General features: G+C 44.9%; 1 protein-coding gene and 1 long non-coding RNA gene across 2 annotated transcripts in view; one reads left to right on the forward strand and one right to left on the reverse strand.

Annotated features, from left to right (window-relative positions):
* The window catches only part of LOC135897681 (uncharacterized), a 48,555-nt gene extending 23,318 nt beyond the window's left edge, over positions 1–25,237 (forward strand). Inside the window, exons 4-5 of the mRNA XM_070541019.1 lie at positions 6,810–6,892; positions 25,101–25,237. Of these exons, the coding sequence (XP_070397120.1) occupies positions 6,810–6,892; positions 25,101–25,168 (151 nt within the window). The 3' untranslated portion in view covers positions 25,169–25,237. The remainder of the gene's footprint in view (positions 1–6,809; positions 6,893–25,100) is intronic.
* LOC139046971 (uncharacterized) lies at positions 1,800–6,163 on the reverse strand. Its single transcript, XR_011507011.1, has 4 exons — positions 5,971–6,163; positions 4,203–4,362; positions 3,395–3,480; positions 1,800–3,300 (listed from the first exon to the last, which is right to left on the reverse strand). It is a non-coding gene; the product is annotated as an uncharacterized lncRNA (long non-coding RNA).
* Positions 25,238–25,534: the final 297 nt, after the last annotated feature.

Genomic DNA, 25,534 nt, shown 5'->3' on the forward strand with positions numbered 1-25,534 from the left:
TGGAGCCGCTATAGATATTTTTCAGTATTTTTACATATGGCTCGTCTACACCCTGATTCCGTAATGCCTCCATGACTGCTGAGGTTTCGACAGAATCAAATGCTTTCTCGTAATCAATGAAAGCTATATATAAGGGTTGGTTATATTCCGCACATTTCTCTATCACCTGATTGATAGTATGAATATGATCTATTGTTGAGTAGCCTTTACGGAATCCTGCCTGGTCCTTTGCTTGACAGAAGTCTAAGGTGTTCCTGATTCTATTTGCGATTACCTTAGTAAATAGTTTGTAGGCAACGGACAGTAAGCTGATTGGTCTATAATTTTTCAAGTCTTTGGCGTCCCCTTAATTATGGATTAGGATTATGTTAGCATTTTTCCAAGATTCCGGTACGCTCGACGTTATGAGGCATTGCGTATACAGGGTGGCCAGTTTCTCTAGAACAATCTGCCCACCATCCTTCAACAAATCTGCTGTTACCTGATCCTCCCCAGCTGCCTTGCCCCTTTGCATATCTCCCAAGGCTTTCTTTACTTCTTCCGGCGTTACCTGTGGGATTTCGAATTCCTCTAGACTATTTTCTCTTCCATTATCGTCGTGGGTGGCACTGGTACTGTACAAATCTCTATAGAACTCCTCAGCCACTTGTACTATCTCATCCATATTAGTAATGATATTGCCGGCTTTGTCTCTTAACGCATACATCTGATTCTTGCCAATTCCTAGTTTCTTCATTGTTTTTAGGCTTCCTCCGTTCCTGAGAGCATGTTCAATTCTGTCCATATTATACTTCCTTATGTCAGCTGTCTTACGCTTGTTGATTAACTTTGAAAGTTCTGCCAGTTCTATTCTAGCTGTAGGGTTAGAGGCTTTCATACATTGGCGTTTCTTGATCAGATCTTTCGTCTCCTGCGATAGTTTACTGGTATCCTGCCTAACGGAGTTACCACCGACTTCCATTGCACACTTCTTAATGATGTCCACAAGATTGTCGTTCATTGCTTCAACACTAAGGTCCTCTTCCTGAGTTAAAGCCGAATACCTGTTCTGTAGCTTGATCTGGAATTGTTCTATGTTCCCTCTTACCGCTAACTCATTGATCGGCTTCTTATGTACCAGTTTCTTCCGTTCCCTTCTCAGGTCTAGGCTAATTCGAGTTCTTACCATCCTGTGGTCACTGCAGCGCACCTTGCCGAGCACGTCCACATCTTTTATGATGCCAGGGTTAGCGCAGAGTATGAAGTCTATTTCATTTCTAGTCTCGCCGTTCGGGCCCCTCCACGTCCACTTTCGGCTATCCCGTTTGCGGAAGAAGGTATTCATTATCCTCATATTATTCTGTTCCGCAAACTCTACCAATAACTCCCCCCTGATATTCCTAGTGCCTATGCACTAAGTGTATAATAGCTGTGTCTTACCAGTACTCACCTACGGGACAGAAACCTGGAGGCTTACGAAAAGGGTTCTATTCAAATTGAGGACGACGCAACGAGCTATGGAAAGAAAAATGATAGGTGTAACGTTAAGGGATAAGAAAAGAGCAGATTGGGTGAGGGAACAAACGCGAGTTAATGACATCTTAGTCGAAATCAAGAAAAAGAAATGGGCATGGGCAGGACATGTAATGAGGAGGGAAGATAACCGATGGTCATTAAGGGTTACGGACTGGATTCCAAGGGAAGGGAAGCGTAGCAGGGGACGGCAGAAAGTTAGGTGGGCGGATGAGATTAAGAAGTTTGCAGGGACGGCATGGCCACAATTAGTACATGACCGGGGTTGTTGGAGAAATATGGGAGAGGCCTTTGCCCTGCAGTGGGCGTAACCAGGCTGATGATGATGATGATGATGATGATGATGATGATGTACCAGCACCTGTGCAACCGCATGCAATGAGCCTGTGGATACACGGATGCTGGCGCAGGCAGTGGCCCGGTGAGAGGCTGCAGAACACAGACACTGTTGGGAATTCGAGGAGCGAGGAACCCGAGTTACGGGTGACAGCAGCTATCGCATCCTAGTGCCGTGCTGCCACCATAACAAGGGAGGCCTCTCGAGTTCTTGACCAGAATGCACACTAAGAGAGACGAGCTATTTACACCAAAGTGGCACGGCTCTGCAGCTTTGTCGGGGCATGAAATGTTTGCGACTAGGCTGTACCAGCACCTGTGCAACCGCTTGCAATGAGCCTGTGGATACACGGATGCTGGCGCAGGCAGTGGCCCGGTGAGAGGCTGCAGAACACAGACAGCGTTGGGAATTCAAGGAGCGAGGAACCCACGTTACGGGTGCCAGCAGCTATCGCATCCTAGTGCCGTGCTGCCACTATAACGAGGGAGGCCTCTCGAGTTCCCAACCAGAACACACACCCGAGAGAGACACATTATTCACACAGCAGTGGTGTGGCTCAGCAGCATTGCCAGGGAATGAAATGTTTGTGACTGAGGTGTACCAACACCTATGCATCCACATGCAATGAGCCTGTGGATACATGGATGTTGGCACAGGCAGTGACCCGGTGAGACGCTGCAGAACACACACAACAATGAGAATTGGAGGAGTAATCAGCCCGTGCGATGGCTGGTGGCAGTTATTGAATCCTAACGCTTAGCTGCTACCATAACGAGGTACGACACTGAAGTTCTTAACATACAGCATTTCTGAGGTAACATTTTAGCTGCGGGCTGCTGCAAGTCATTCTGTTTCTGCTGCCTCAGCCAAAAAATTAGTTATTTTAGCTACTGTGGAATTGCGCCTCTCTCTTGGTACGTTATCAAGCAGGTGACCTAAATTTAGAAGTAGAGGCTCGTTCTGGGAAAGCTCATCGACATGTCTACGAGGGCATGGTGATGTCCCTCTCTGGGTCGTCAGTTGTGCTGCACACACTGCCAGCAGGACGTCGGCCTTGTCGGCAGGCAGTTCTCTGTGCCGCCGTCTCCTGCTGGACCCTTGTGGGGCACCATAGCCCCCACTGAGCTGCCTTTTTCTGCCACTTGTGACATACGAGCGTTGTGGGCTGACCTGTAGGCGAATTGTTTACAGATAATTATTTGAATAAGTACATATTCATATGGGATGAAACCATAAGTAAATTACGTATATTTGTAAAGACGGGCTTACCATTTGAGAAGAGGGAGACGAATTCTCCCGCCCCTCACTAGTAAGCTCTAACAATGAATCACGGTCATTGCAGAGACCGTACACTACATCGCCTGGACTGTAGGGCCGCTCTACAGAACGCTGGTCACCTTCCACGTCACTTTGCTGCTCAGTGCAGCCCTCAGTGATGTTGTTGAGGATGCCTGCACAGCATGATTGAGCGGCAGAGAATTTGTTTTCCCAAGTCGCAAATATTCAGACGGGTAACAGGAAATGCATCATGCAACAGCTACTTACCTGCTGCAGTCTCTCTGGCATACGCGGTTGCCTCTGCAACAGCTTCGACATTGGAAGCAGCAGTCCTGCTGTCATATTGAGCCCTTCTGCAGGAGATGCCAAATTATGTACCAAGTGAGCAAAATATTTAAGACAATGTGAATGGGCCATGAGAACTGGTAATTTTGTTTCTACATGCATAGTGACTCACAATTAACATTACATGAACCCCAAAGTACACTCTTAAAGCAACGCTATAAAGAGAAACACCACATCAGCTACGAGTGACAAAGTATTTTGCAAAAAAAGAAAATATGTTGTCGTTAATCTCGCAATAATAGATTTACGCAGTACCACGTTTCCAATGAGCGCAACAAGCCACTCCTAAAATATGTTGGTTATTCCAAAAGAAAATGGAGGTCGCCTAATCTTTTTTACATTTCGCGCCGAAAACCTAATGCCGTTGCAGTGATGTCACGCCTTCCAAAGTGTTAGGGTGGCGCTGGCTCAGTAAAATTTCACGAAACTTGCCATATTTAGTGTTTGGCCCCTTAGAAACACAGTGTGGTCTATCTTTAACGATAAAGCACTAACGATGGGTCCTAGCACACGTCCTCAACATCAGTGACGTCACGGCAACTGAAAGGTCACTTTGACACCCGTATTTCATGTGCAAACAGACAATTGTACACGAAGTAGCGGTGACTACTACGTCCTGTGTTTTCTCTGTAATCGTTTCAGTTGGCGTAATGAATTTCGTGCTCTTATGTTCTTATTTTCAGAAGGCGCAGGAAAGAAAATGCAGATATGCACATGGCGATGAACTTACCTGCGACCCGACACATAGGCTCGCAGAAATGACAATACATCATAAAAAACCCACAGCCTTGTCTTCGTATCTTCGGAGCCACTCTTCGTCTTTTCCGCTTTGTTCAGTTCCTTGTGGAATTTATCTCTTAAATAGTGCCATTTCTTTTTGCATTCCGCACCTTCAAGGAGAGAAATAAGATGGTAAATTATCAGGGGATAAGAGCATATCACAGCCTTTGCAACAAGTGTTTCAGGTCATGTAGAAATGACGTGTCGTGCAATGTCTGTCCAAGAAAAAAATTACCCAAAAATAAACGTGCCACTGCACGGTCACATGCAAAGGGCACAGTTTCCTCGATCACTGTATCACATGGCAATAATCACGCGTGTACACAAGCGCATGAACGTTCTGCGTGTCAACGACGGTTCGAGTTGGCTACATGGCAATAGCATACAATGCTGCGATATTTCACTCGGGCTGCCCATCAATACAGAAGCCCCAGTGGCAATCCAAACCATGTATGGAAGTGTGCCACTGCATGGCCGCATTGGTAGGACGCACTTTTAGACGGGATTTCACCCTTCTACACAGTTTCGCTCATGGTCCCCGGTTATTCTGTTCTTATATGTGCAAATGTTATTTTGTGGTGTAGCCTTGGCAGCGGTGCTGCGGCACGGATGTGACGCTACGATCGTACAAAACAGCGAGTGACTAGCGTAAAACGGAACCGCATGGCGCGATTTCAGGCGCATTTTGAAGCTTGCCCAGCATGACCTATCACGAAATCGCGCCGCAGCGTGCTGCTGCTCGAAAAAAAAAAAAAAACGCGTCGCGCGGCGCGTCCGCCAATAATAGTTCAGGTAAGTCACGTGGCATTTCGATTTTGCCACCAAATGACCCTGCCCTCTGCGGATTTTTTTTTTCGGCAGAACTGGCGGGCACGTCGCAAGAAACACGTGCGACCGCGATGCGGAAGGTACATACTCGCAGTTTCGCACACAATTCTAAACCTTGCTGTTTGAAATGAAGCTTGATAAATACACTCTGGAAAAAATGTCGCTGTCTAATTACCAGAGGACTGTTTTTATTGTAATGTTCTATAAGTTTAAGGGCATATAACATATGCAGTAAAAAACGAAAATTCATGTCGTTGGGAGTTAGGTCGTCTGGCTACCCGGAAAATGCGGCGCGGAAGCTCCGCTCCTTTGTTTCGTACGGGTGCTGGCGCGACGGCGGCAACGCCGGAGTTTGGCGCGCGTCGCGTTTTTCGCTCGCGGAAAACGGGCCATGCGGTTTAGGAAAGAGCGCGAACTTCAAAGTATCAGATTTGTGTCGGGCGTGGACATGCGCGTAGCGTTTAAAAGCTGCCTCTTTGTTACTATTGCCTGCTGTCAGAGAAAGTTATTACGACAACCGAATGATCCACGCCGCACACAATCACGTCGCCCGCTGCGAAAACAAATTCTGCGCGACATACCACTTTTCAAGCAAACGCATTCAAAGTGCCAGTACATTAATATTCGCTCATGGAAACATTCCTCTGTTATATATTTATCTGAATTTCGTTTTTCGTAATGTCACACCTAAACATCAGGCCTTCGCACACGTGTACCATGCCTGCACGTACATCACAATTACACGTGCACATGGCCTCGCTCCGCGCAATGCTCTCAAGAATGCGCGCTTAAGATAATTAAATCGCAGTAATAAATGAGCTCGATAAAATGCATGCACATGTCTTCGTTATCACACTGAACTTAATAAGTGCTCAGATTTTGATGCTTACCTGTGAAGCCAAGGCGTTGCCCAATCGCGTCCCACGTGACTGTGCGCTTAAGCTGGTCTTTATAATCGACATGCATCATGTCGTACAAGTGAGGCTGCGACCGAACAAGCGAAATTAATTCCTCTATGACATCGTTAGTCCAAAGTTGCGAGGTTTGAGAAGCCGAGATTTGTGAAGCCGACATGTCGCTCTCTGATAAGTTGCTAAAAGCATCCATGTTCAGGGAAAGACAGGAAGATGTCCTTGTGCGACACCTCCATATATACCATCAGTGAAAGGAGGAACCGTGACGTCGAGCAGTCAACCTTCGCAGTACAACCCCCTCTCTTGGCAGACACGCACGTCGCATGTAGAATATTTGTTTTATTAATAGTCTAAATTTATTATGCATATATGTGCCAATTTTTACGCATCTTTCTGAAATTTTGCAGGTTTGGCAGCGTGGCTAAGCCACAGTGTCGTTCCTTTGTTTCCCAAGGGACTGAACAAGAGCGGACACTCGGCGAAAATTGGAAACAGGAAACACGTCACGCTATACTTTTAACATCGACGAATTGGGGTCGCGAGCATCGAGAAAAAGAAGAATGTGAAATGAGATTAACAGAAATTGTTTTATTTTTTTTTATTCTTTCCCGGAAAAATTAAAAATATCTGCGTATAAATTAAGTTAAACTTTGCGGCTTACTTTCGTTGCCTAGCGACAGGCGAACTGGCGAATGACGAGCCAAATGTTTACGTCATTCGTCAGACTCACCGCTGAAGCGAGAGCGACCGGCCGCGCATCTGAGCGTTGGCCTGTTTGGTCACCCGTCTGACTGTTTTTCTATTTTGGGATTTAGCCTGGTTTGGTGGCCTCCCGGCGAATTATTGCGTTCATTCGCAACTTCGACAAGGCAGCACTGCACTATTGGACTACGGCAAGGTGAGAAACTTTGTTCGACAGTCTGCGACGCACTTCAAGCAATTAGGCTTACTGCCCAGCAACTAGGCTAGTCTTGTGACGCAGTTAACGAAAAACAGCGTGGCCGTCGTGGAGCAGTTAATTTGAATTAAAGAATCGCACTGGGAGATGTTTGCGACGCTTCCTGTAAGCCCCAATATTGTTTTAACTAATTTCGGTAGTTTTTGGGCACGCTAGTCGCACAGGGTGCTGTGACGCAGTTTCGCGTGTACTGAATTTTACTGCCAGAAGTTTTGGCGCTTTCTCTGACTGCCAACATTATTGAAACTAATTTCATTACTTTTTGGGCCACCTTTCTAGCACAGTGGGTGCGCCTGGCGCCGTGACCCGGTTAGCGAAAATCAGCTCGGCCGTGGTGCGCGGTTTCGCGCTTTAATGCACTGACAAGTTCATGGCGCTGTTCTTTCTCTGACGCTAAACATTGTTGAAAATTATTTTCGACACTTTTATGTTATGAGGCCCGCTCGCTGCGCCTGTTGTGACGCAGCGAAAAGCAGCTCGGTCGTGGTGACAGTTAGTTTGGCGCGTACTGAATTACTGAAATTTATCGCGTACTGAAATTTGTCGCAATTTTTATGTCCCCGTAACAATTTAAGCCTTCTTTCGGTAACCACGCTTGTCGAAAACGCGACGAGCAATCGTCAAGAGTGATAACACGGGAGTGCGTTGCTTGCGCCTTTCAGAACGCAGAAGTGATAAGCCAAGGAGCTCAAACGCCAGGAACTAGTAACTCGAAATTCTGTCTTCTGAACGGCACCCACGCATTTTGTCTTGAGTGCGAGTAGAAGGAATTCTGCGAGCGTCCAGCATGCTCTGGTTGAGAGCCTGTGTTGTGGCCACCTCTGTGTATTCGTAGCGTACTATCGCGTCGGTTGTAGCCAAGTTCGCGAAACGCGCCGTTGCCCGCGCATTCGTCCCATTAAAGTGCAGGAAATAAGTATTGGGAAGAGGGGAATGTTTGTAATTAGAATGTGTTTGTGGTACACACTAAACAAAAATAACGCGAAACGGGAGTAAACCGCTCGTCCTGTATCGCATTCCCGTTTCTGGGTTTTTTTTACTACGTACCAGTCGAGGTAAAAATTTACTACCATGTTGACCAAGGTTTTTGTATGTAGAAACGAGAGTAATTTTTTAATCTGTGGGAAGGTTTTTAGGGACGATAGTGGGACTATATTTTTACTGCCATCACGAAGTTCTAGCGGCTATTCCTGAGTTATTTTTCAAGCCCATTCGCGAGTTTCTTGGGTCTGATGTGGGAGTATTTTTTTACCTCATTCATCCAGTTTTCTAGGCTATTCCTGGGAGTTATTTTTAGGCCTATTCTCGAGTTTGTTGGTACTGATGTCGGGGTATTTTCTTACCTCGTTATCAAGGTTTCGTAGCTCTACCTGAGAGTAATTTTTCAAGCCCATTCTGTGGTTTGTTGGAGCTGATCTCGGAGTATTTTTTTACCTCGTTCATCAGGTTTTCTCGGTTCTTTCCGAGAGTAATTTTTCAAGCCCGTTCTGGAGTTTCTTGGGCCTGATGTGGAAATATTTCGAAGACAATTGAAAGATTACAAAGATGATTTCATGGATCTCAAGCATGAGTGATTGTTTATTAGTTCTGACATGTTTCTCATAAAAACATCAGGCATGAGTTAATCATCACAAAACTATAGCCTTATAAAATGCTGTGATAAGCATAATAAATATTTGTACTAACACACAGACTGGGGGCTGGTAACTGCCCATTAGATCTCTCATAGCAAAATAAAATACATCACAACACATTCAATGTGCAATCCCACTAAAGTACAGTGAAAACAAGCAACATACAATATAAAATCTAACTGATAAATATACAGTCAGTACTAGAGACGTTCACACTAAACCCACTGAATATGCAGGTCATTCCTTCAAACAGGCAGTTGTCCAGAACATGGGTGTGCAGTGCATTCAATGGATTAGTATGAACATAACTATGCAACATAAAAATATTGCACTTAAGGCCAAATGGCATCTGCTGCTAATGGCCATTACTGCGCCAGACAAAATGAAACAACCATGTGGTAAATACAGCAAGCATTCGTACTATCACATTAGTGCTGGCCACTGCCCACCATATCTCTCACTGCAAAAAAAAAACTATCAACGCATTCATGATGTAGTGAAACTAAAACACTGTGAAAACAAAATGACACACAAAACAAAATCTAACTCACAAATACACAGTCAGTACTAGAGATGTTCACATTAGACACACTGAATATGCAGATCTTTCCTTCAAACAGGCAGTTGTCCAGAACATGGGTCTGCAGTGCATTCAATGGATGATTATGGACAAAACTATGCAACATAAAAATATTGCACATAAGGCCAAATGACATCTGCTGCTAACGGCCACTAGTGCCTCAGACGAAATGAAACAACCATGTGGTAAATACAGCAAGCATTCGTACGATCACATTAGTGCCGGCAACTGCCCACCACATCTGTCACGGCGAAATAAAAACTATCACAACACATTCAAGATGTAGTGAAGCTAAGTCAGTAGTAGAGATGTTCACATTAGACCCACTGAATATGCAGACAATTTCTTCAAACAGGCAGTTGTCCACAACATGCGCGTGCAGTGCATTCAATGGATCATGAACAATACTATGCAACATAAAAACATTGCACTTAAGGGCAGCTAGCATCTGTTGCTAATGACCATTAGTGCCCCAGCGAAATGAAACAATCGTGATAAATACAGCAAGCATTCATACTATCACATTAGTGTCGGCGACTGTCCACCATATCTTTCATTGCAAAAGAAAAACTATCACAACACATTCAAGATGTAGTGAAACTAAAGTACACTGAAAATAAACAAGTGACACAACATACAAAATCTAACTCTTCAGTATTGCAACAAGCAAATGAGAGGGCACTAGAGATTATCATTAGACCCATCGATAGCATACTGACCTTCAAACAGCTAGTTGCCCAAGACATGGGTGCACAGTGCAATGAATGGATAGTTAGGAAGAAAACTGCAACAACCATGAGCAACATGTTCTATAAACTTTCAAACTTTCTAAAATATGACCTCACTCAGATAAGGAAAGTGGTGATTGCTAATACACACGACAAAACATATGTGAAAACAGCCATTAACTGATACTAAAGCCCCTCCATACACTTTTCCGCCGACCAGGTTAAGTACCGCCAACCTACCCTCTTCCTCCACGCTCCTCTGCCACTCACCCCCTTAGCTTCCGGTGTCAAGCGGAACTTCCGTAGCTGCAGCTTCCTGTTCCGAGTGGAAGTAACGCTGTTTTTCTTAACGTTGTTTACTTTCGCGTCAATGGAGAGGCTTTAATTGCACCAGCTGCGGTTTAAACTGTGAATGCGATTCCATCCAAGTACCACCGCCTATTGTAATCAGCGATCTGATCGTGTTCACTGTTTCGCGTCAACCTGCGACGGGTTGTGCCACGAGAGACAACGTACAGTGGAATGTAGTGCCTGGGCGCTTGGAAACCACTGCCGTTTTTCGTGCATTTAGAAAACAGCGACCGCGAATTACTACTTCAGCGGAATATAACAGCTTGTCGCCTTTGCATTCTTCTCATGGTGACTCCCACAGCTCTGTTAAGCACGCGTGGGCGTCTGACCATCGGCAGTCAAAGCGGAAATTCCCGCAGCACAACTCCAGGAAGCGGTAACGCCGGAACTGGAAACTTTTAAACCGGAAATGCTGGAAACGGATTTGGTGTGAGGGGAAAAGGCGGCGCACAACAAAGGTTGTCGCTACTTAAGAAAGCGGCAGTGGCGCGTGGATTGAGGGGCTCTAACTGATACCACTCCCCCTTGTGCTCAAAGAAAACATATGCAGCCCTTTTTCCACACAAGAGGAACATGTTGCACAACTGTATTGCAGTACTTATGGGTACAAGCCAGATTTCAATTTCGTTGCCTAAAAATTGTAGTGCTTCTTAGATAGACTAAAAGGGAATTGAGTGTATTGCCCTTGTCTGTTTCTAGGCATGCAGTTGTGATGGATGCCATATGCTTGTGTGACAAATTGAACATAGTGCTATAGGTACGACTACAAGGATGTATATTTGTAGCTGCCCTCAAACCCCTTCATGTTGCCAGTCAGCATCTATGGTGTATCTTTGTATTGCTCATCTAACACTGTTTACACACAGAAGGCATGTCTGAATACCAAACCACCTTATTCTCCACAGTCATCTTAAAGTGAATGCATTGTGACAAAGTGTAATGTGAGAAGTCCATGATAAAGAAAAAAAAGAAATGAGAATAGCTAATTCAACTCCCCCCTGAATTACCAATTTCTGGGCCATTAAGTTTTGCATAATACACTTGTGGTGATTAACACAGAGCCACGTTGGCCTAACCCTAGTGGCACAGGACATCCTTCAAGTTATCAGTTGGTACAGAATCATTGAGCATGCTGCTGGTGCGTTTGCCCCCGCTGAGAATACCTGTGGCATACTAACACACATTGTGTTGCTGAAGGTCCATTACAGAGATACTAAAGAGAAACAGTAAATCATTTTAGACTGATAAAACAATCTTTCAGAACTGTATTCATGAACATTGTGGCAATAAGCGGATTAATAGATGAGAAAATGAAGATTTAACTTTCATTTTTCAAGTTTTATGCAGTGCCCGCACATCAGTGTGGAGTCATACTTCAACTAAGTATATTCTTTGACACCTTTACAACAGAATTCATCAATATTGGCCAGTAGAACATTAGCTAGACCCTAACAGACACCCTCAATTTACATATCACAGCAAGCTGGTGCAGGAACTATAAGGTGGTGGTGGCGACACCAGTTTTCGTTTTTGCAAGTTATCTGGCTTATCAAGCCAATTCTCATGGTGGGAGTTTTTTCGGTGTTGTAGAAGAATGATTTAATAAAGCTAAAATAAATTTTCTCTTTCGTGTCCCTTTAAAGCAAGCACTGTGCTACATGGCTTGGGCAACCTGCCAGCCACAGAACCCAGGAGTGCTTTTGTTAGGCAAAATAATTTTTACAAAAACTTGAGGATATGCATCTGAAATTTTTTTTTGCCTAGCAATAGTTCTTGTAAAAATTGAGTAAATCCAATGCTTTCACCTGCGGCTTTGTGTAGCAAAAATCCAGAAAGCAGTGCTCAATAAATGTCAAAATCCTGTGGGCCTTTTTCGAGTAGATAACGTGGAAGACCCAGAACGAAGCGAAAAGGCAGGCCAGGCCTGCCAGCAGTGACACTGTCACAAACAATCGCTGCGCATCCATGTGTAGCGCCTCCCTTCAACCCTTCGTTTGTAAAAGGAGCCTTAAGGAGGCCCCCCGCGAACTGAAAGCCCGAGTTGTTAGCATCCGGGCGCAGCCTCTTCAGCAGGCCCTTTTCAACATATACACCGTCGCCGATGTCTACCTGTGAAACAACAGAACAAGCACAGATTAATTTTCTACACTTTTGATCAAGGAAAGGTTAGGAAACAAGGTAAGGTTTGCAAAAATGGAAGTAGCTGCTTCTTGTTGATACGGTTTAAAGAACAAAGTACTATTACGTATACCATACATGCATTGTGCTGAGCTGTGTACTTTCACCTAAGACTAGAAAGTATTGGGAACTTCAATGCGAAAGAAAGACATTCATCTGCCTAGCTCTAAGCAAATGCGTTCCACCCCTTGGCACAGAATGAAATCTGGTGCTGTTCTAGCGATTAGCACACATTGAAAGCTTCAAGTCCGATTTAGTATTAGGCCAAGGGTCAAGCTGTGCTTGATTATAGTCAGATACAACTTTAGAAAAACGGGCGTTTACTCCTCCGAGGCGGATGCACATGAGCATCCACTAATGGGTGCGCACTCTGGACTGACGTCATGCGCTGGACGGCCGGTGGCCCGCCGTCGGAGAAGATGGCCGCCCGGGCTTCGAACTGGGCCAAGTCGCGTCAGCTGTGCGTGTCAATGCCTCGTCACAGTGAATTCCCAAACTGTTTGTCATTGTCTATCATGCCGGCAATATTACTGCGAGCTTACAATGCGGCATCTGTGCCGCGTGCATTTATTCTAAGCCGTGATCCGGTGAAGAAACATTGCAGCGAGCATCGCTGATGTTGCGCTACGCTTTGCCTGAAAACAGGATGCCTCGGCGACTGCTGCAAACACACATCCTGCCTGTTTGTTTCATGTCTTTTTTATTTCGCTCCTGAGTGAAGTTAGGACAAGAAAAGTTTGCCAAAGTCTGGTGCCTGCTTTCAGCGGCGGGTGAGTTTGTGTACCGTGTCGCTGCATTTTTCGTCGGACGGGGTAAAGTGATGGAGCAAAACCATTCTGAGGAGAAATTAGAAAAGCGTGCACGCATGAAACAAACCTACGAGCGTCTCAACAGAAAATATTTGACAAAGAAGCCTCCAACGCAAAGATTTGTCGCCGTCAACTTAGCGTGAGTGATCGTTGTCAACAGTGAGATAGCCGAGCGTCTAACGGCGGTGTTCGAGCGTTGTGTATAGCACCGTCGATTGATTTCTTTCCACCAGTGCTCACCGCCCACGCAAGCTGTAGAATGCGTGCTGTGGCACAGTCACGCTTAAGTTGTGTTGCCAGCGTTCCTGCTTCCATGCGTGTTTGCACTTACTCATATTTGTCCTTTTATTTTATATTAGCATTTGTTTTTGATAGCTTTCTTTCAGCAAAGTCCTTGCACATTTTCATTAGCCAATCTCATTCAAAGCACTAACTCCTGTACACTGCAGGACTGGCCTCTTCCATCTCATTAAAATTTTTCTCACTGGTCTACCTCGTCTTCTCAATCTGCCTACTCGCTGCGTTTTCTGTCCTTGTTTCTTGTGTTGCTGCAATGTGATTAACCAACTTGCTCAAAACAAATTTTGATCGCCTATCAAAACAGAAAGGTTTAGAGATACATTTTTTTTAAAAGCGTCATGTGGGTTGCACAGTAACTTTGCCTCTTACCTCTGTTCATGTTTATGCATCAGTGCATGTGGCAGCTAGCCAGAAGTGCGCATGAAAGGCTGCATATTGTGAAACACCTTGCTATGCTGTAGCATTTTTTATGCATTCAGTCTTAGTAAACAAACGGTTTCGCTGCCTATCACATATGATGGCGAAAATTTTCAGCACGAATAACAATGTGCAGTGGGGTGTGATTTCTGTCTGACGCTTTCGCCGTTGCAAAGACATTTTTCAATGAATGGAGCCCAGCGAAGTAGTGCACTGAGAGCTTTTGCAACTTTCACCATTTATTACTTCACAAATGACATTGTCTGAACCTGGCCGTTGATCGACATGCCGATGGCGTGTAAATTAAATAATTGCCTCAATAAAACACATTCAGCTTCACTCAGCATTTTTTAGCACAATGCTAGCAGAACTATTCAGGGTGAATAATTGTGCTTACATTGGTGTTACTTGCCCGGTCAGATAAACAAATACAACAATGGCTACGATATGACTGTGATTTGACGTGCAGACTGCTAATGGTGCCTTTCAAGCGTGCCCTTGACTACTGCTATTAATAGCTACCCGCCTGGGTATATTGGGCCTAACTAAGCTAATGATGTTTGATAATAGTTCTCTTATTCGCATTGCTTGCCTGGGCCAGGTAACCAAAATAAACAATGCGACCACATGAATGTGTGTTTGCATGCAAGCTGCCAACAGTGGCTGTAATTCTCACATTGATTGCTGCCGTTTCACCAACAGTGGTGACGGCTTGACTGGGCTTTGACGTGCAGACTGCTAAAGGTGCCTTTGAAGCGTGCCCTGATGACTGTTATTTCATCACAGGGCCCGTCATGCTCATAAGTGGCTGCCCAATAGAGTATTTTGGGCCTTCTGACATTGGCATTATTCATCTCAACGGGCTGGAAAAAACAGTAGGGGCAGCACAACTGCACGCAAAGCACAATGTGCTTTGGCGTGCAGGCTGCTAAGAGTGGCTGTCAATTTCATTCACGCTGACTACTGCTTTTTCGTGTGAAGCTGGACAGTTGCTGCCCGAATGAGCATTTCGGGCCCCACATAGTTATTCAGAGTTAATAACTGCATTTGCATTCAGATTTTCCGGCATTTCAGCACGTTTCCATGCCAACGCTTATATTGAGCATGATCTGTGCAGGACGTTGCTTTTTCAGAATTGAGCTTCCATTAGAAGGAATATGTCATCAAATTAACCGCTTATTTATTTGAGAGGTCACGGGAGAATGCTTGGCTGCTGTGCTTGACACACAGTACACTGCTTCAGTGATGGGAGATCCATTGTTGCGCTTGCCGAGGTATGTGTGGCTGGCAGGAGGTCTGGACCTCGCTTCACGCAGAGTCAGAGACGAGGAGAGTTTTCTCTGCGAATAATTCTTTATACAATGTTTACATGTTGTCGTCGTTATCAGGACAGAGACCAACAGAGCAGCTGCACGCTGCTTAAATAACACCCCTCAGTCCAAAGATCCCCCAGACAGTCCCCAAGGACGAAACAAGGTCGTGAGAGAAAGGGTCCGGGCAGCCTCCGGGGTCCTTAACGCCGCTCTCGGTGGCCGGCGCTTCCTTGAACCGCGCTGCGGCGTCAGGACGATTTGGCGGTCGGTCAGAATGGTGCGCCGGGCAAGTTTTATGGCCCGCATAGGACAAAGGGAACCAACTGCAAGGCACCGGGTCGAAACACAGCCCTCCTTTGGAAACTGTCTCAAACACAGCGGGAGTCGTTTGTGGTGCGGGCGCTGCCGGACAAACGAGGGGGGGGGGGGGTTGCATTGCTGCCGGGACGGGGAGGGGCCGAATAGCAGTCCGTGATCCGGTGGCTGCTTCCGTCGTGGACGCCGTGCAGCCGCGAGGAAACTCGAGCCGTGCACGTAGTCGTGTCCGAAGCAGGCAGGCACCATGCGGGGATGAATGCTGCCTCCACAGTCGACAAACCATAGCACTGGCCTTCCGTCAGGCAAATCCCATGGCACAAACATAACACAATATATGCTTCGAGAACTCGTTAGTGATCTTCTCGATCGTCGGTATCTCGTTGTGGTGAAAGAAATTGTGCACACGACCTCAGCGCACATGTGTCCTATTTCGTGCTGCTTCTTCTTTTCTCCACACTTTGTGGGCGTTTTCGCAAGGGCGTCGATAGTTTGCCACCCGAAATATGCGAAGCTTTGACCTCCCTCCTCACCTTTAACACGGTGCTTTCGCTGAGACTGAGCATCTTGGGTTTGTAATGTAATACTCCCCCTGAGTATATAGAAGCACTATATGATTACTTGCTGCGAAATACCAATTCACGCTCAAACATCCTTATCACTGGCGATTTCAACTTACCCGGCATTAATTGGTCCAGTCTTTCCCACGACGGCAAGGATTCTAAAAATGCTGAGCCTCTACTACTAACTGCGTTTACCTTTTCCTTAAACCAACTTGTTTCCGAAACTACCAGGATTTCCAATTCTTCTTCTATTCTTGACCTTGCGTTTGCAAGCAGTTCGCTCCCAAACTGCTCTGTTAGTATCAGAGATGGGATATCTGATCATAAGTTACTCGTGTTAACATGTCCTATTTCTGGCTCACGATCACCCGTCAAGCCTTCTGACATTTTTATCAGGGACTACACGCACGCGGATGACAATGCAGTAGTCAGCTATATGGAATCCATGTTCCCATATTTTAAGGAAATAAGAGATGTCAAGGAGCTATGGTCATGTTTTAAAGAAATGATATTTCATTGTGAGCGCAGTTATGTGCCTTTGAAAAAGAAACGTGTCAACAGGGACTACCCATGGATGAATCGTGATTTGATTCATCTAAAACGCAAGATTAAACGCTGTCGCAAACGTGGTGACAAACAGCAGCTTCCAAGTCTTGTACAAACATTTCAGGAAAAAGTGCACGCAGCAAGAAACCAATTTTTTTCCTGCACTCTGTCCTCTTTCATGTTAGAACAACCCAAAAAATTTTGGCGTTATTTGTCTAAAGATAAAAGCGGTATCACAGAAATAAAAGAATCGGGCGTAATCATCGATGACCCCTCCATAATTTCTGAAAAATTCAACGCATTCTTCCAGTCCGTTTTCACGCTGACGGCGTCACACGCACATTTGCCATCTTATGCACTTCTTGAACCGATGCCTGAAGTAAACTTAAGCAAAGAGGGCATTCTTCACCTTTTGCGTACACTTGATATAAAAAAATCACCCGGTCCTGACGAAATATCAAACGTGTTTCTTAACAGATATGCGACCTGGGTAGCAGAGTATTTGTATAAAATATATACAGTCTCGTTAGAATCTTGTGTGATACCCGATGACTGGCGCTCCGCAAGGATAGTCCCAATTCACAAGACTGGATCACCATTAGAATTAAACAACTACAGACCAGTTTCCCTAACATCCACAATTTGTAAGATGTTAGAACATAATATATTTAAGGCGATTATGATACATCTAGAAAATAACCAACTGCTTCATGACAATCAACATGGCTTTAGGTCCGGTCTGTCCACTGCAACTCAGCTAGCCGAGATAACCGATGATTTCGTAAATTCCCTAAATTTGAAGGGTCAGATTGACGCAGTGTTTTTAGACTTTTCAAAAGCGTTCGACGTTGTTCCACATGATGATTTAGTAACGAAACGGCATGCTATTGGTATTGAAGACAACATTGTTCGCTGGATAGCAGGTTACTTAGCTTCAAGGAAACAATACGTGGCCGTTAACGACTGCATCTCTGATACACTAGATGTACACTCAGGAGTACCACAGGGGTCGGTGCTCGGTCCATTGTTGTTTCTGGTCTATATCAACGACATCTATTTTTCAGTGCAACCTCCTGTAAAGATCCGACTGTTTGCGGACGATTGTGTCCTTTATTCCAGCATAAATCAACACGCTGATCAAGTCAGACTAAATGATGCATTGCAATCAATCAGTGCATGGTGTGATAAATGGGGCTTGAAACTCAATACTTCGAAAACGGCAAGCATAACATTTAGTAACAAAAAAGAACCTTTACAATTTGCTTACACCATTAAAAATGCTTATATTAAAAAAACTAACCAGGTGAAGTATTTGGGTGTTACACTCACAAGTAATTTGAGTTGGGAACCTCATATAGATAATGTTTGCAGTAACGCACTGAAAAAGCTGGCATTTTTAAAACGAAAACTACGTCATGCGTCACCTGCTGTAAAGTTAACAGCATACAAAGCTCTCATTAGGCCAAAATTAGAATATGCGGACCTAATCTGGAGTCCGTATCAGCAATATTTAATTAAAAAAATAGAAAGGGTGCAGAACATGGCATTGAGGTTCATTTATTCTACCTATTCGCGCTTCTCCAGCGTATCAGTTCTTCGAGACAAAGCGAAGCTGAAAAAACTCGATCATCGCAGAATGGTATCCAGATTAAAATTTATTTATCAGCTTTACCATGGTCACTTTAACATACAGCGCGAACGTCACATAACCGAGCCGCCAATACGCTTTGCCCGTACACAACACAACAAAACAGTTAGGCAACCATTCAGTCACCTTAGCATGCATCAATACTCCGTTTCCTCATGCTATTTCATTGTGGAATAAATTACCACAAGAAATAGTTAGTGCTAATACCACACAATCGTTTGTTCATCTTGTGAATGGTTTTTCTTTTGATTAATAGCATGCACATAGGGAAAGAAATTAATTAAATAATCATTGTCTGTGTTTTGTAATAAAATTAGGTGAACATGCTGAATTGAGTGACCTGTTGTGTGTAAATGGTTTGTCAGTACTTGTTGTTGAGTTGCAAACTACAACTGTTGTTCCTATATCGTATTCATGTTCATAGGTCTAAATTTCAAAGGCTGATGTTCCTGTATATTATATTCTATATATCTTTATTATTGTTCTGTATTCTGTTTTTTTGTTATTATTTCTAGCCTTGTTTGTTACTATTGATGTAACCACTCCTGCTTGGGCCCGAATAGGGCCTGCAGTATTTGTAAATAAATAAAATAAATGCATTGTTTTATATAAGTACTTGTTCAGTAGCAACTGATTCATTTGAAGCTCGGAACAGGAGTAGTAAATGTGCCGTGTACATGTAAACAAGCACAAATGCCATGCAGAGTTGCTCGTTCTACTTTTGCCACTTGCAATGAAGCTAAAGAGCAGACGACGGGCAGCGTTGTGGAAGGCATGGGGTTATTTTTCTGTCGCGATCTGGCATGTGCTGTAGCACATGAGAGCTCTACTAAACCAGTCATCAAAATCTTTATTTATACTGAGAATTGCGCGTTTCCTAAGCACGATTTTTTTGAGCGGGGTTATTTTAGTCGCGGAGGCAATCGGACGTCGCGCTTCATTAATCTGGGCGGGGCCTCCCCTTTTTTCTAAATTTGTATCCGACTATAGTGACGCACAAGTGCTCGAGAACTATTGAACAAGACGCAATTGTTTTCGATTTACTGACTGCACTTGGGTGTAAAGCTTTTGTCTGAGAAATGAATAAACCACATACACAAGCAGCATTTTCTTAGCACATTCTTTAATAGGTACTGATACCTTCAATTTAGAAAGCCCTGTATATTGGGCCTCATCAAACTAATTTCATAAAAGGTTTGGCAAGGTAGAAGCATAGAATTTTAGAGTCATAAGAAGACAGGTGAAATGAGTTATTTATTGCAATTATTACTCAAATTTAAAATTTAGACCACTCATCCCAATGAGAAATTGATGCAAGCAGTTTGTACATGCCACATAAGCATTTAGATATCAAAAATACGGATTAAAGAAAACAGTTTCTTGGAGGTTCATTATTGCAAGCAGTCATGCCCTCGAGGAGAAATAACTTCTTTTTCTGTAGGCAGAAATGAGGCTCGAGTATTGACACATATATGTGCCCATGCATATATGTTATCTCTGTTGTAAACCTTTTTTTCATGTATATGCAAGGTGTGTGTGTAACATCTCATTGTGCACAAAATCAAATCCATAAGAACCCGACAAGAAGCTAAACAAACAAGAGAGCAATCCTAGTGACAAGCCATGTTAAACCAACGAGGTAGCCATCCCAGTAACAAACCGTATCAAAAATTTCACTGACATGAATTCTGACCTTTGAAACATAACATGTGTATATGAAAACTATCTACATTAGAACAATGGGCAACTTTAAGCAATGGCTACGCCAACATCAGAACGATGTGGATGAGAAAAGAGTGGCATCAAATGCTTTGGCAGAGCATGCAGCAATGACTAAACACAATAGTGACTGGATAGTGTCTAGCATAATCGGCCAGGAAAGAAATTGGAAGCCATGCCTGTACCCGGATTCCCTGGAGATGCAATCAACAGGACACACGTTTATCTGAAACCAAGGAACCCACGCCCATCTTATGCTAAAACTTACATAATTAAATATGCACTTCCACCTTTTTTAGCCTTATTGTGAACAAGGCTTCCATATGGAAGCCAAAGTATTGCTTTTATTGTTGTATTTGGTTGGTCTATGTCTGTCTTTGTCATGTTTCATACCGACCACACAGGCTTCTCTGAAACTCTTGATGATACAACTTTTGTGCGAAAGCATTGCTTAAGGCACTTTTGCGTAAACCATGTCTTTAGGTGGTACAACGCATTTTTCTAGACACTCTAGAGCACCTTATTCAAGGCACGAAATCTGAATTCATGGTTCTTAAAAAGGCACTTTGGCTAGATTAATATAGTCTATATGGAGTATATAAGGCATAATTACTCAAGCGCCCAATTATATTTAACTCGGAGGAGGCTACTTTAGGTAAATTCATTAAACTGAGGGCACTCCACCAAAACATAAAATTCGTGATCAGCCACTAGAAATCCTGAAAATGGCAATACAGTAAAATGATTGCATATAACACAAATGTATCCTACAACTCGAAAGGCAGCACCAGTTTTGTACGCACCTTTGAGAAAGCACACAGATCACGTGCTTTATTGTCGTGCTGTCCAGCTTCCAGCAGTGCAGCAGGTTCCTGCTCGATGTAGGGATGCCTCCAGAATCCGCATAGCCTTCAAAAGTAAGAAATGTTTAATTTATTGTGCTGTGAACCTGGGAATTTGTGATTTACCAGTGTCATGTGGAATTGCAAAGAGAGCCTCACACAGCCAGCTGCATGAATTTGCGCCTGGTTGCACAAATGTCTCTTTGTTATATCTAAGGAGGTTACACTGATATTTTGTAACAAGTGAAGTTTCAGGAAGGAACGGAATCGGCAACAACAGGCTACCAGGACAATCAAAAACAAAACTCATATATGCAGTAAAACGTGGCGCATTGGATTAAACAAAAATATTGAGCACATAAAAAGCATTCTGAAAGCTAGATCGCGATTTTGTAGCGATGCCATTCCTTTTCGTTATTCGTTAGTGATCTGACCGCCTCCCCGGCCCGTGCTACGTACTGGAACAGCCGGTCGTTTGCGGTGGGCGACAAGAGTGGTATAGAATCGAGGGGTAAGTATCGCTACAAAATCGCAGTCCTTACTTTATTACGCACTGCCGTATAACCTACGATTGCAAGAGCTGGCATCCCGTTCGTAAGAATTGGTTGGTCTGTATTTTTTAAAGGCCGGTGTCTGAAATGTCTCGATGAAAAATAAACTTCGTTACTGTAATATCGGCCTATGTCGGTTTTGCAACATAGAAGACAAATACGCGAAGACACTCAAGAACATAAACAATACACAGGTTCTCGCGACGTGGTCCTCCAAACCAAACTGTATACATACAAAAATCTTCATACAAGCTTCTATCCGCTTAAGCGTCAAACATAGGAATCGTGTGCCAACGCGCGAAGCCCATGATACATCGACGGATACATTACACATGTACTGTACTTGCGGGAATGCATATATAACGAATAACTTCTTGCCAGAAAACTACCGAACGAACAGCAACTTTCAGTGTTTTCATAATTGTGTGCCCACTCAGGCATAGCAATCAAGGCGGGTAGCATATATTTTACAGCAGAATGCAAGTACGCTGTAATATCAGAGGAAGCATTCGTGAAATTGCTTGCTAAATGTGCACAGCAAGACGGCCAACCTACGATCAGAAAGCGCTTTGCTCTAGCTAGTACACAACGTTCATTACGTAAATCATAAGTTCAAGAATGCGCGCAAGGGCCAAACTTGCTTACCTTTCAAAAAGACTTGGCCAACGCTCCTTCGTCTCAAAGGTACCGAGGCACCGACGTCTTTCTGGCGCAAGCACTGTAGAACTTCCGATGAACTCCAGCTCCACAAAAGCACAACCTTCAACAGCCTTCCATACACTACGATTCGAAGCTCCAGTACCAGACTTTTCACGGGAGCGTGGGCAGGCAGCTTGGCACAAAGGCAGCTCGGACGGGCGCTGTAGTAAGACACTCACTGTCGACACTGGTAGATCGCACGAAACACACGGCGAACTAACGGCGTTACACGAGTCCGGAGGGTTTGCGATGGTTACTGCACACGACAAGGAGCACATTTTGTCTAGGCACTTCTAAAATATAACTCAAATTACATTCACAACCAACGTGGTATGTCGACCAAACAAATACTGCAGTGGCGCCACTCTGCGGTTTTTAGAAAAAATGTGTCGTAAATGAGAAAATTACGTGTTTTTTCCTAACAACAATCGGTAGGGACACTTTAACAAATTTCTTGGATTTAAAAGTGTTAACTTTGAATAAATATGCACTTTTTTATACGAAGTTTAAGAAAATGTACTGTATATATAAAAAAAAACGAAGCGGATGTCGCCTTCAAGATTCGCAACCGCTTCAGTCGCATGCAGTTTGCAAAAGCACGGCCTTCGAAATCAGACTTTGTCGCTCGAACGAAACTGTAGCTGGGAGGAGGGCAGGCATTTAGGCCCCAATTGTTAGGTTTACAGTGCCTAGCTAGGCTTCCTTATTTATGAAGAATATGCAGGGACTAACGCCGAACCATGAGCGAGCTTTACGCAGGGGACACACGGTACGATTCGGCGTCCGATCCAACGTGCGTGTATCCGAACGGTCGAGCGGCGCGTAAGCTCCGCCCAGATCCAGCCCCCCTCCCCCCACCCCAGCTTGAGCTCAGATTCACGTCGAGAAACGCAATATAAAAACTCTGCACAACACTGCTTCGCTTTACGTGAACACTGTCAATAAAATTATGCCCCTGCAAGTGACAGAACACTTCACGACGGCGCGTTGTCCACTGACGGCTCCGGTAACATCCAGCGATACGGCCGGCAGGCATAGCTAGGCGGACGCTGCGGCCGACGGCGCTTGATTGAGCCCGAGCTCGATGAAGGGGGCTTATTTTTGCCAAAACAATTAACGCTGCGCACTTAGGTAGCCCGTAATCAAATGCAATTGGTTTACTCGACGCAGTCGTTGCGAAGGGCAAACATGCAAGCGAAGCGAGCAGCCTCGCTCGGACGGTCGGTGCATAGAGATCGGTGTGTGCTGTTTGTTTGCGGAAAGGCCCTCGCGTCGCGGCTCCCGATTTAGACGGTAGCTTAGTGCTAGTGTACTAGGCGCTGTTTTGCATAATAAGCACATGTTTGAGATAGCTTTATTGAACTGGTAACTATTTCGTGTCGGCAACAAACTGCAGCAGTCAAGGGGAAAAAGAAAGGACGGCGAGAAACCGGCCTGCCAGCGCCGCCTCCGTGGAGGGAACATCAGAGAACGTCACATTAGCTGCGGCCAAACGACGGTGCGGAGAGTGCGGTTGTCGGACACATCGGACGATGAAAATTTGCCCGGTTTGTCGCACGCCGGACGTCCGATCCGGCGCTTCGGCACGGCAGTACACCGCGATTCCGGCTGCCGTTCAGGCGCGTCGGACGCCGGATCGGACACCGAATCGGACCGTGTGTCTCCCGCTTTAGTTGGCGAACTCGAGCCCATCAGCGCGCCGTCTGTGGCTCCGTCTGCTTGCAATGGTGGATGGCCTACGGGCTTCTTTGACGCCTACTGAGCACAAATTGATGATCACCGCTCGTATACACGCTTCCTACAGCGCTAGCTGTCGTGTTTACGAGATTATGTGCCCTCACCTTGAATTGGTGAGACCGCTCGACATGATCGCATCTATTTCTAGTGCGTGTGGCTTTCCATTGACTGTCACTACAACTAACCAACGTTTTGTTTATTTTGTGCTACAGTGGGTCATGACGATTCCGTTCACAGCTTCAAAGTGGACAAGAGACAGTCGTTTTCTCGCTCGTAGAAGCATGAAAAAGTGGGCTTGTGCTTGGCAACGAACTTTGACCGACACGCTTGCTTCCGGCCGGAGCAGCAGACGCGACAACTCGCCGTTTGTACGCTGCCGGCCGATGGCGGTATCCCTCGCGAACGGCAAGATGTTTACCTGCCGTAGAGAGGATCGGTCCAGGTACGATTCTTGAGGCGATTTTTGTCGCTGAATGCGAGCATGGCCACGCCGGTTCGCCGTGCAGAGCGGAATCGGATTTTTCGACGAGTACGCACTGACGCAATGCAGTCGATTGGCTCGTCGGTCGTGCAACGGGCGGCGCGCCGGCAGGAAGCCGCGTTCACTTGAGACACCGCGACGTATGTAGTACATACGTTCCAAGTTTCCAACGCTCTGCCGTTCCGCTGGTGGATGCACCGCCACGGCATCGATCTTTGCCATTCCTGCCGCAGCCGTGCCTGTCGCCGAGCGTAGGCTTAACTGGATTGGGCGGAGCTTGCAACCTTGGGGAGTAAAGTGGTAGTATTTAATCACGTGATCTTCAGGTTGGTTCCAGATCACGTGGCTTTAAACTCTCAATAGATGGTTTTTGGTCACGTGATCTAAAACTCTGTACGTCGTAAAGCCGGCTCATGACATCCTTTTACTACGTTTCTCAGTGATGGTAGTAAAACGATGTAATGTAACGCATTTTACTACCTCATGCCAGAGTAATTTTCTGGTGCAAGGTAGTCTTCAAAGCTCATGAGCCGCGAAAACCCCAATGTCGGCTAACTTTTGTTTACAGTGTATGTACGGTATTGCTTGGGATGAGTCGGGTATTTTCTACGCCGTGTGTGTAAATACGAAGTGCTTTTGTTTGTAATGCCACCCACTCACCACTTTCGCACGCTTCGCCTCTACAGGCATTATTCTTAGATGTTAATACCAAAATAACGCTTGTAATTTTTTTTCAGCTCACGTCGTCTGGTGGAGCTTCCTGCGGAAACTACTGCTGCTTACCTGGCGCCACAACGCTGGATGAATGCACAAAAAGCCCGCGACGAGCATTTACAAAGAATAAAATAAACGTTAATTTTTCCACATTTCAAAAGGTGTCTTCGTCTTTATGAAATTGCACGTGGCACATATTCAATGGAGGCTTGTGAAGATCGTTCGCGATCAATTTTACTTTATAAAATAATTTGCGCATAAATATTTAATAAATAAAAAATAAATATTTGCTGCAAAAGCAAAAAAAAAGAACGGAGCCGGCGTCACGCGCACCAGCTAGAATTCAAAACGCGCGCGCACAATACCGAAACCGGAAGTGTGCTTCAGGTTTTAACATCGACGGCTTGGTGCGCTGCAGTCAATTCGGCCGCTGGGCTCTATGGGAGTGTCCCCTCTT

This window comes from Dermacentor albipictus, chromosome 6 (assembly GCF_038994185.2).
Source record: "Dermacentor albipictus isolate Rhodes 1998 colony chromosome 6, USDA_Dalb.pri_finalv2, whole genome shotgun sequence".
NCBI lineage: Eukaryota > Metazoa > Arthropoda > Arachnida > Ixodida > Ixodidae > Dermacentor > Dermacentor albipictus.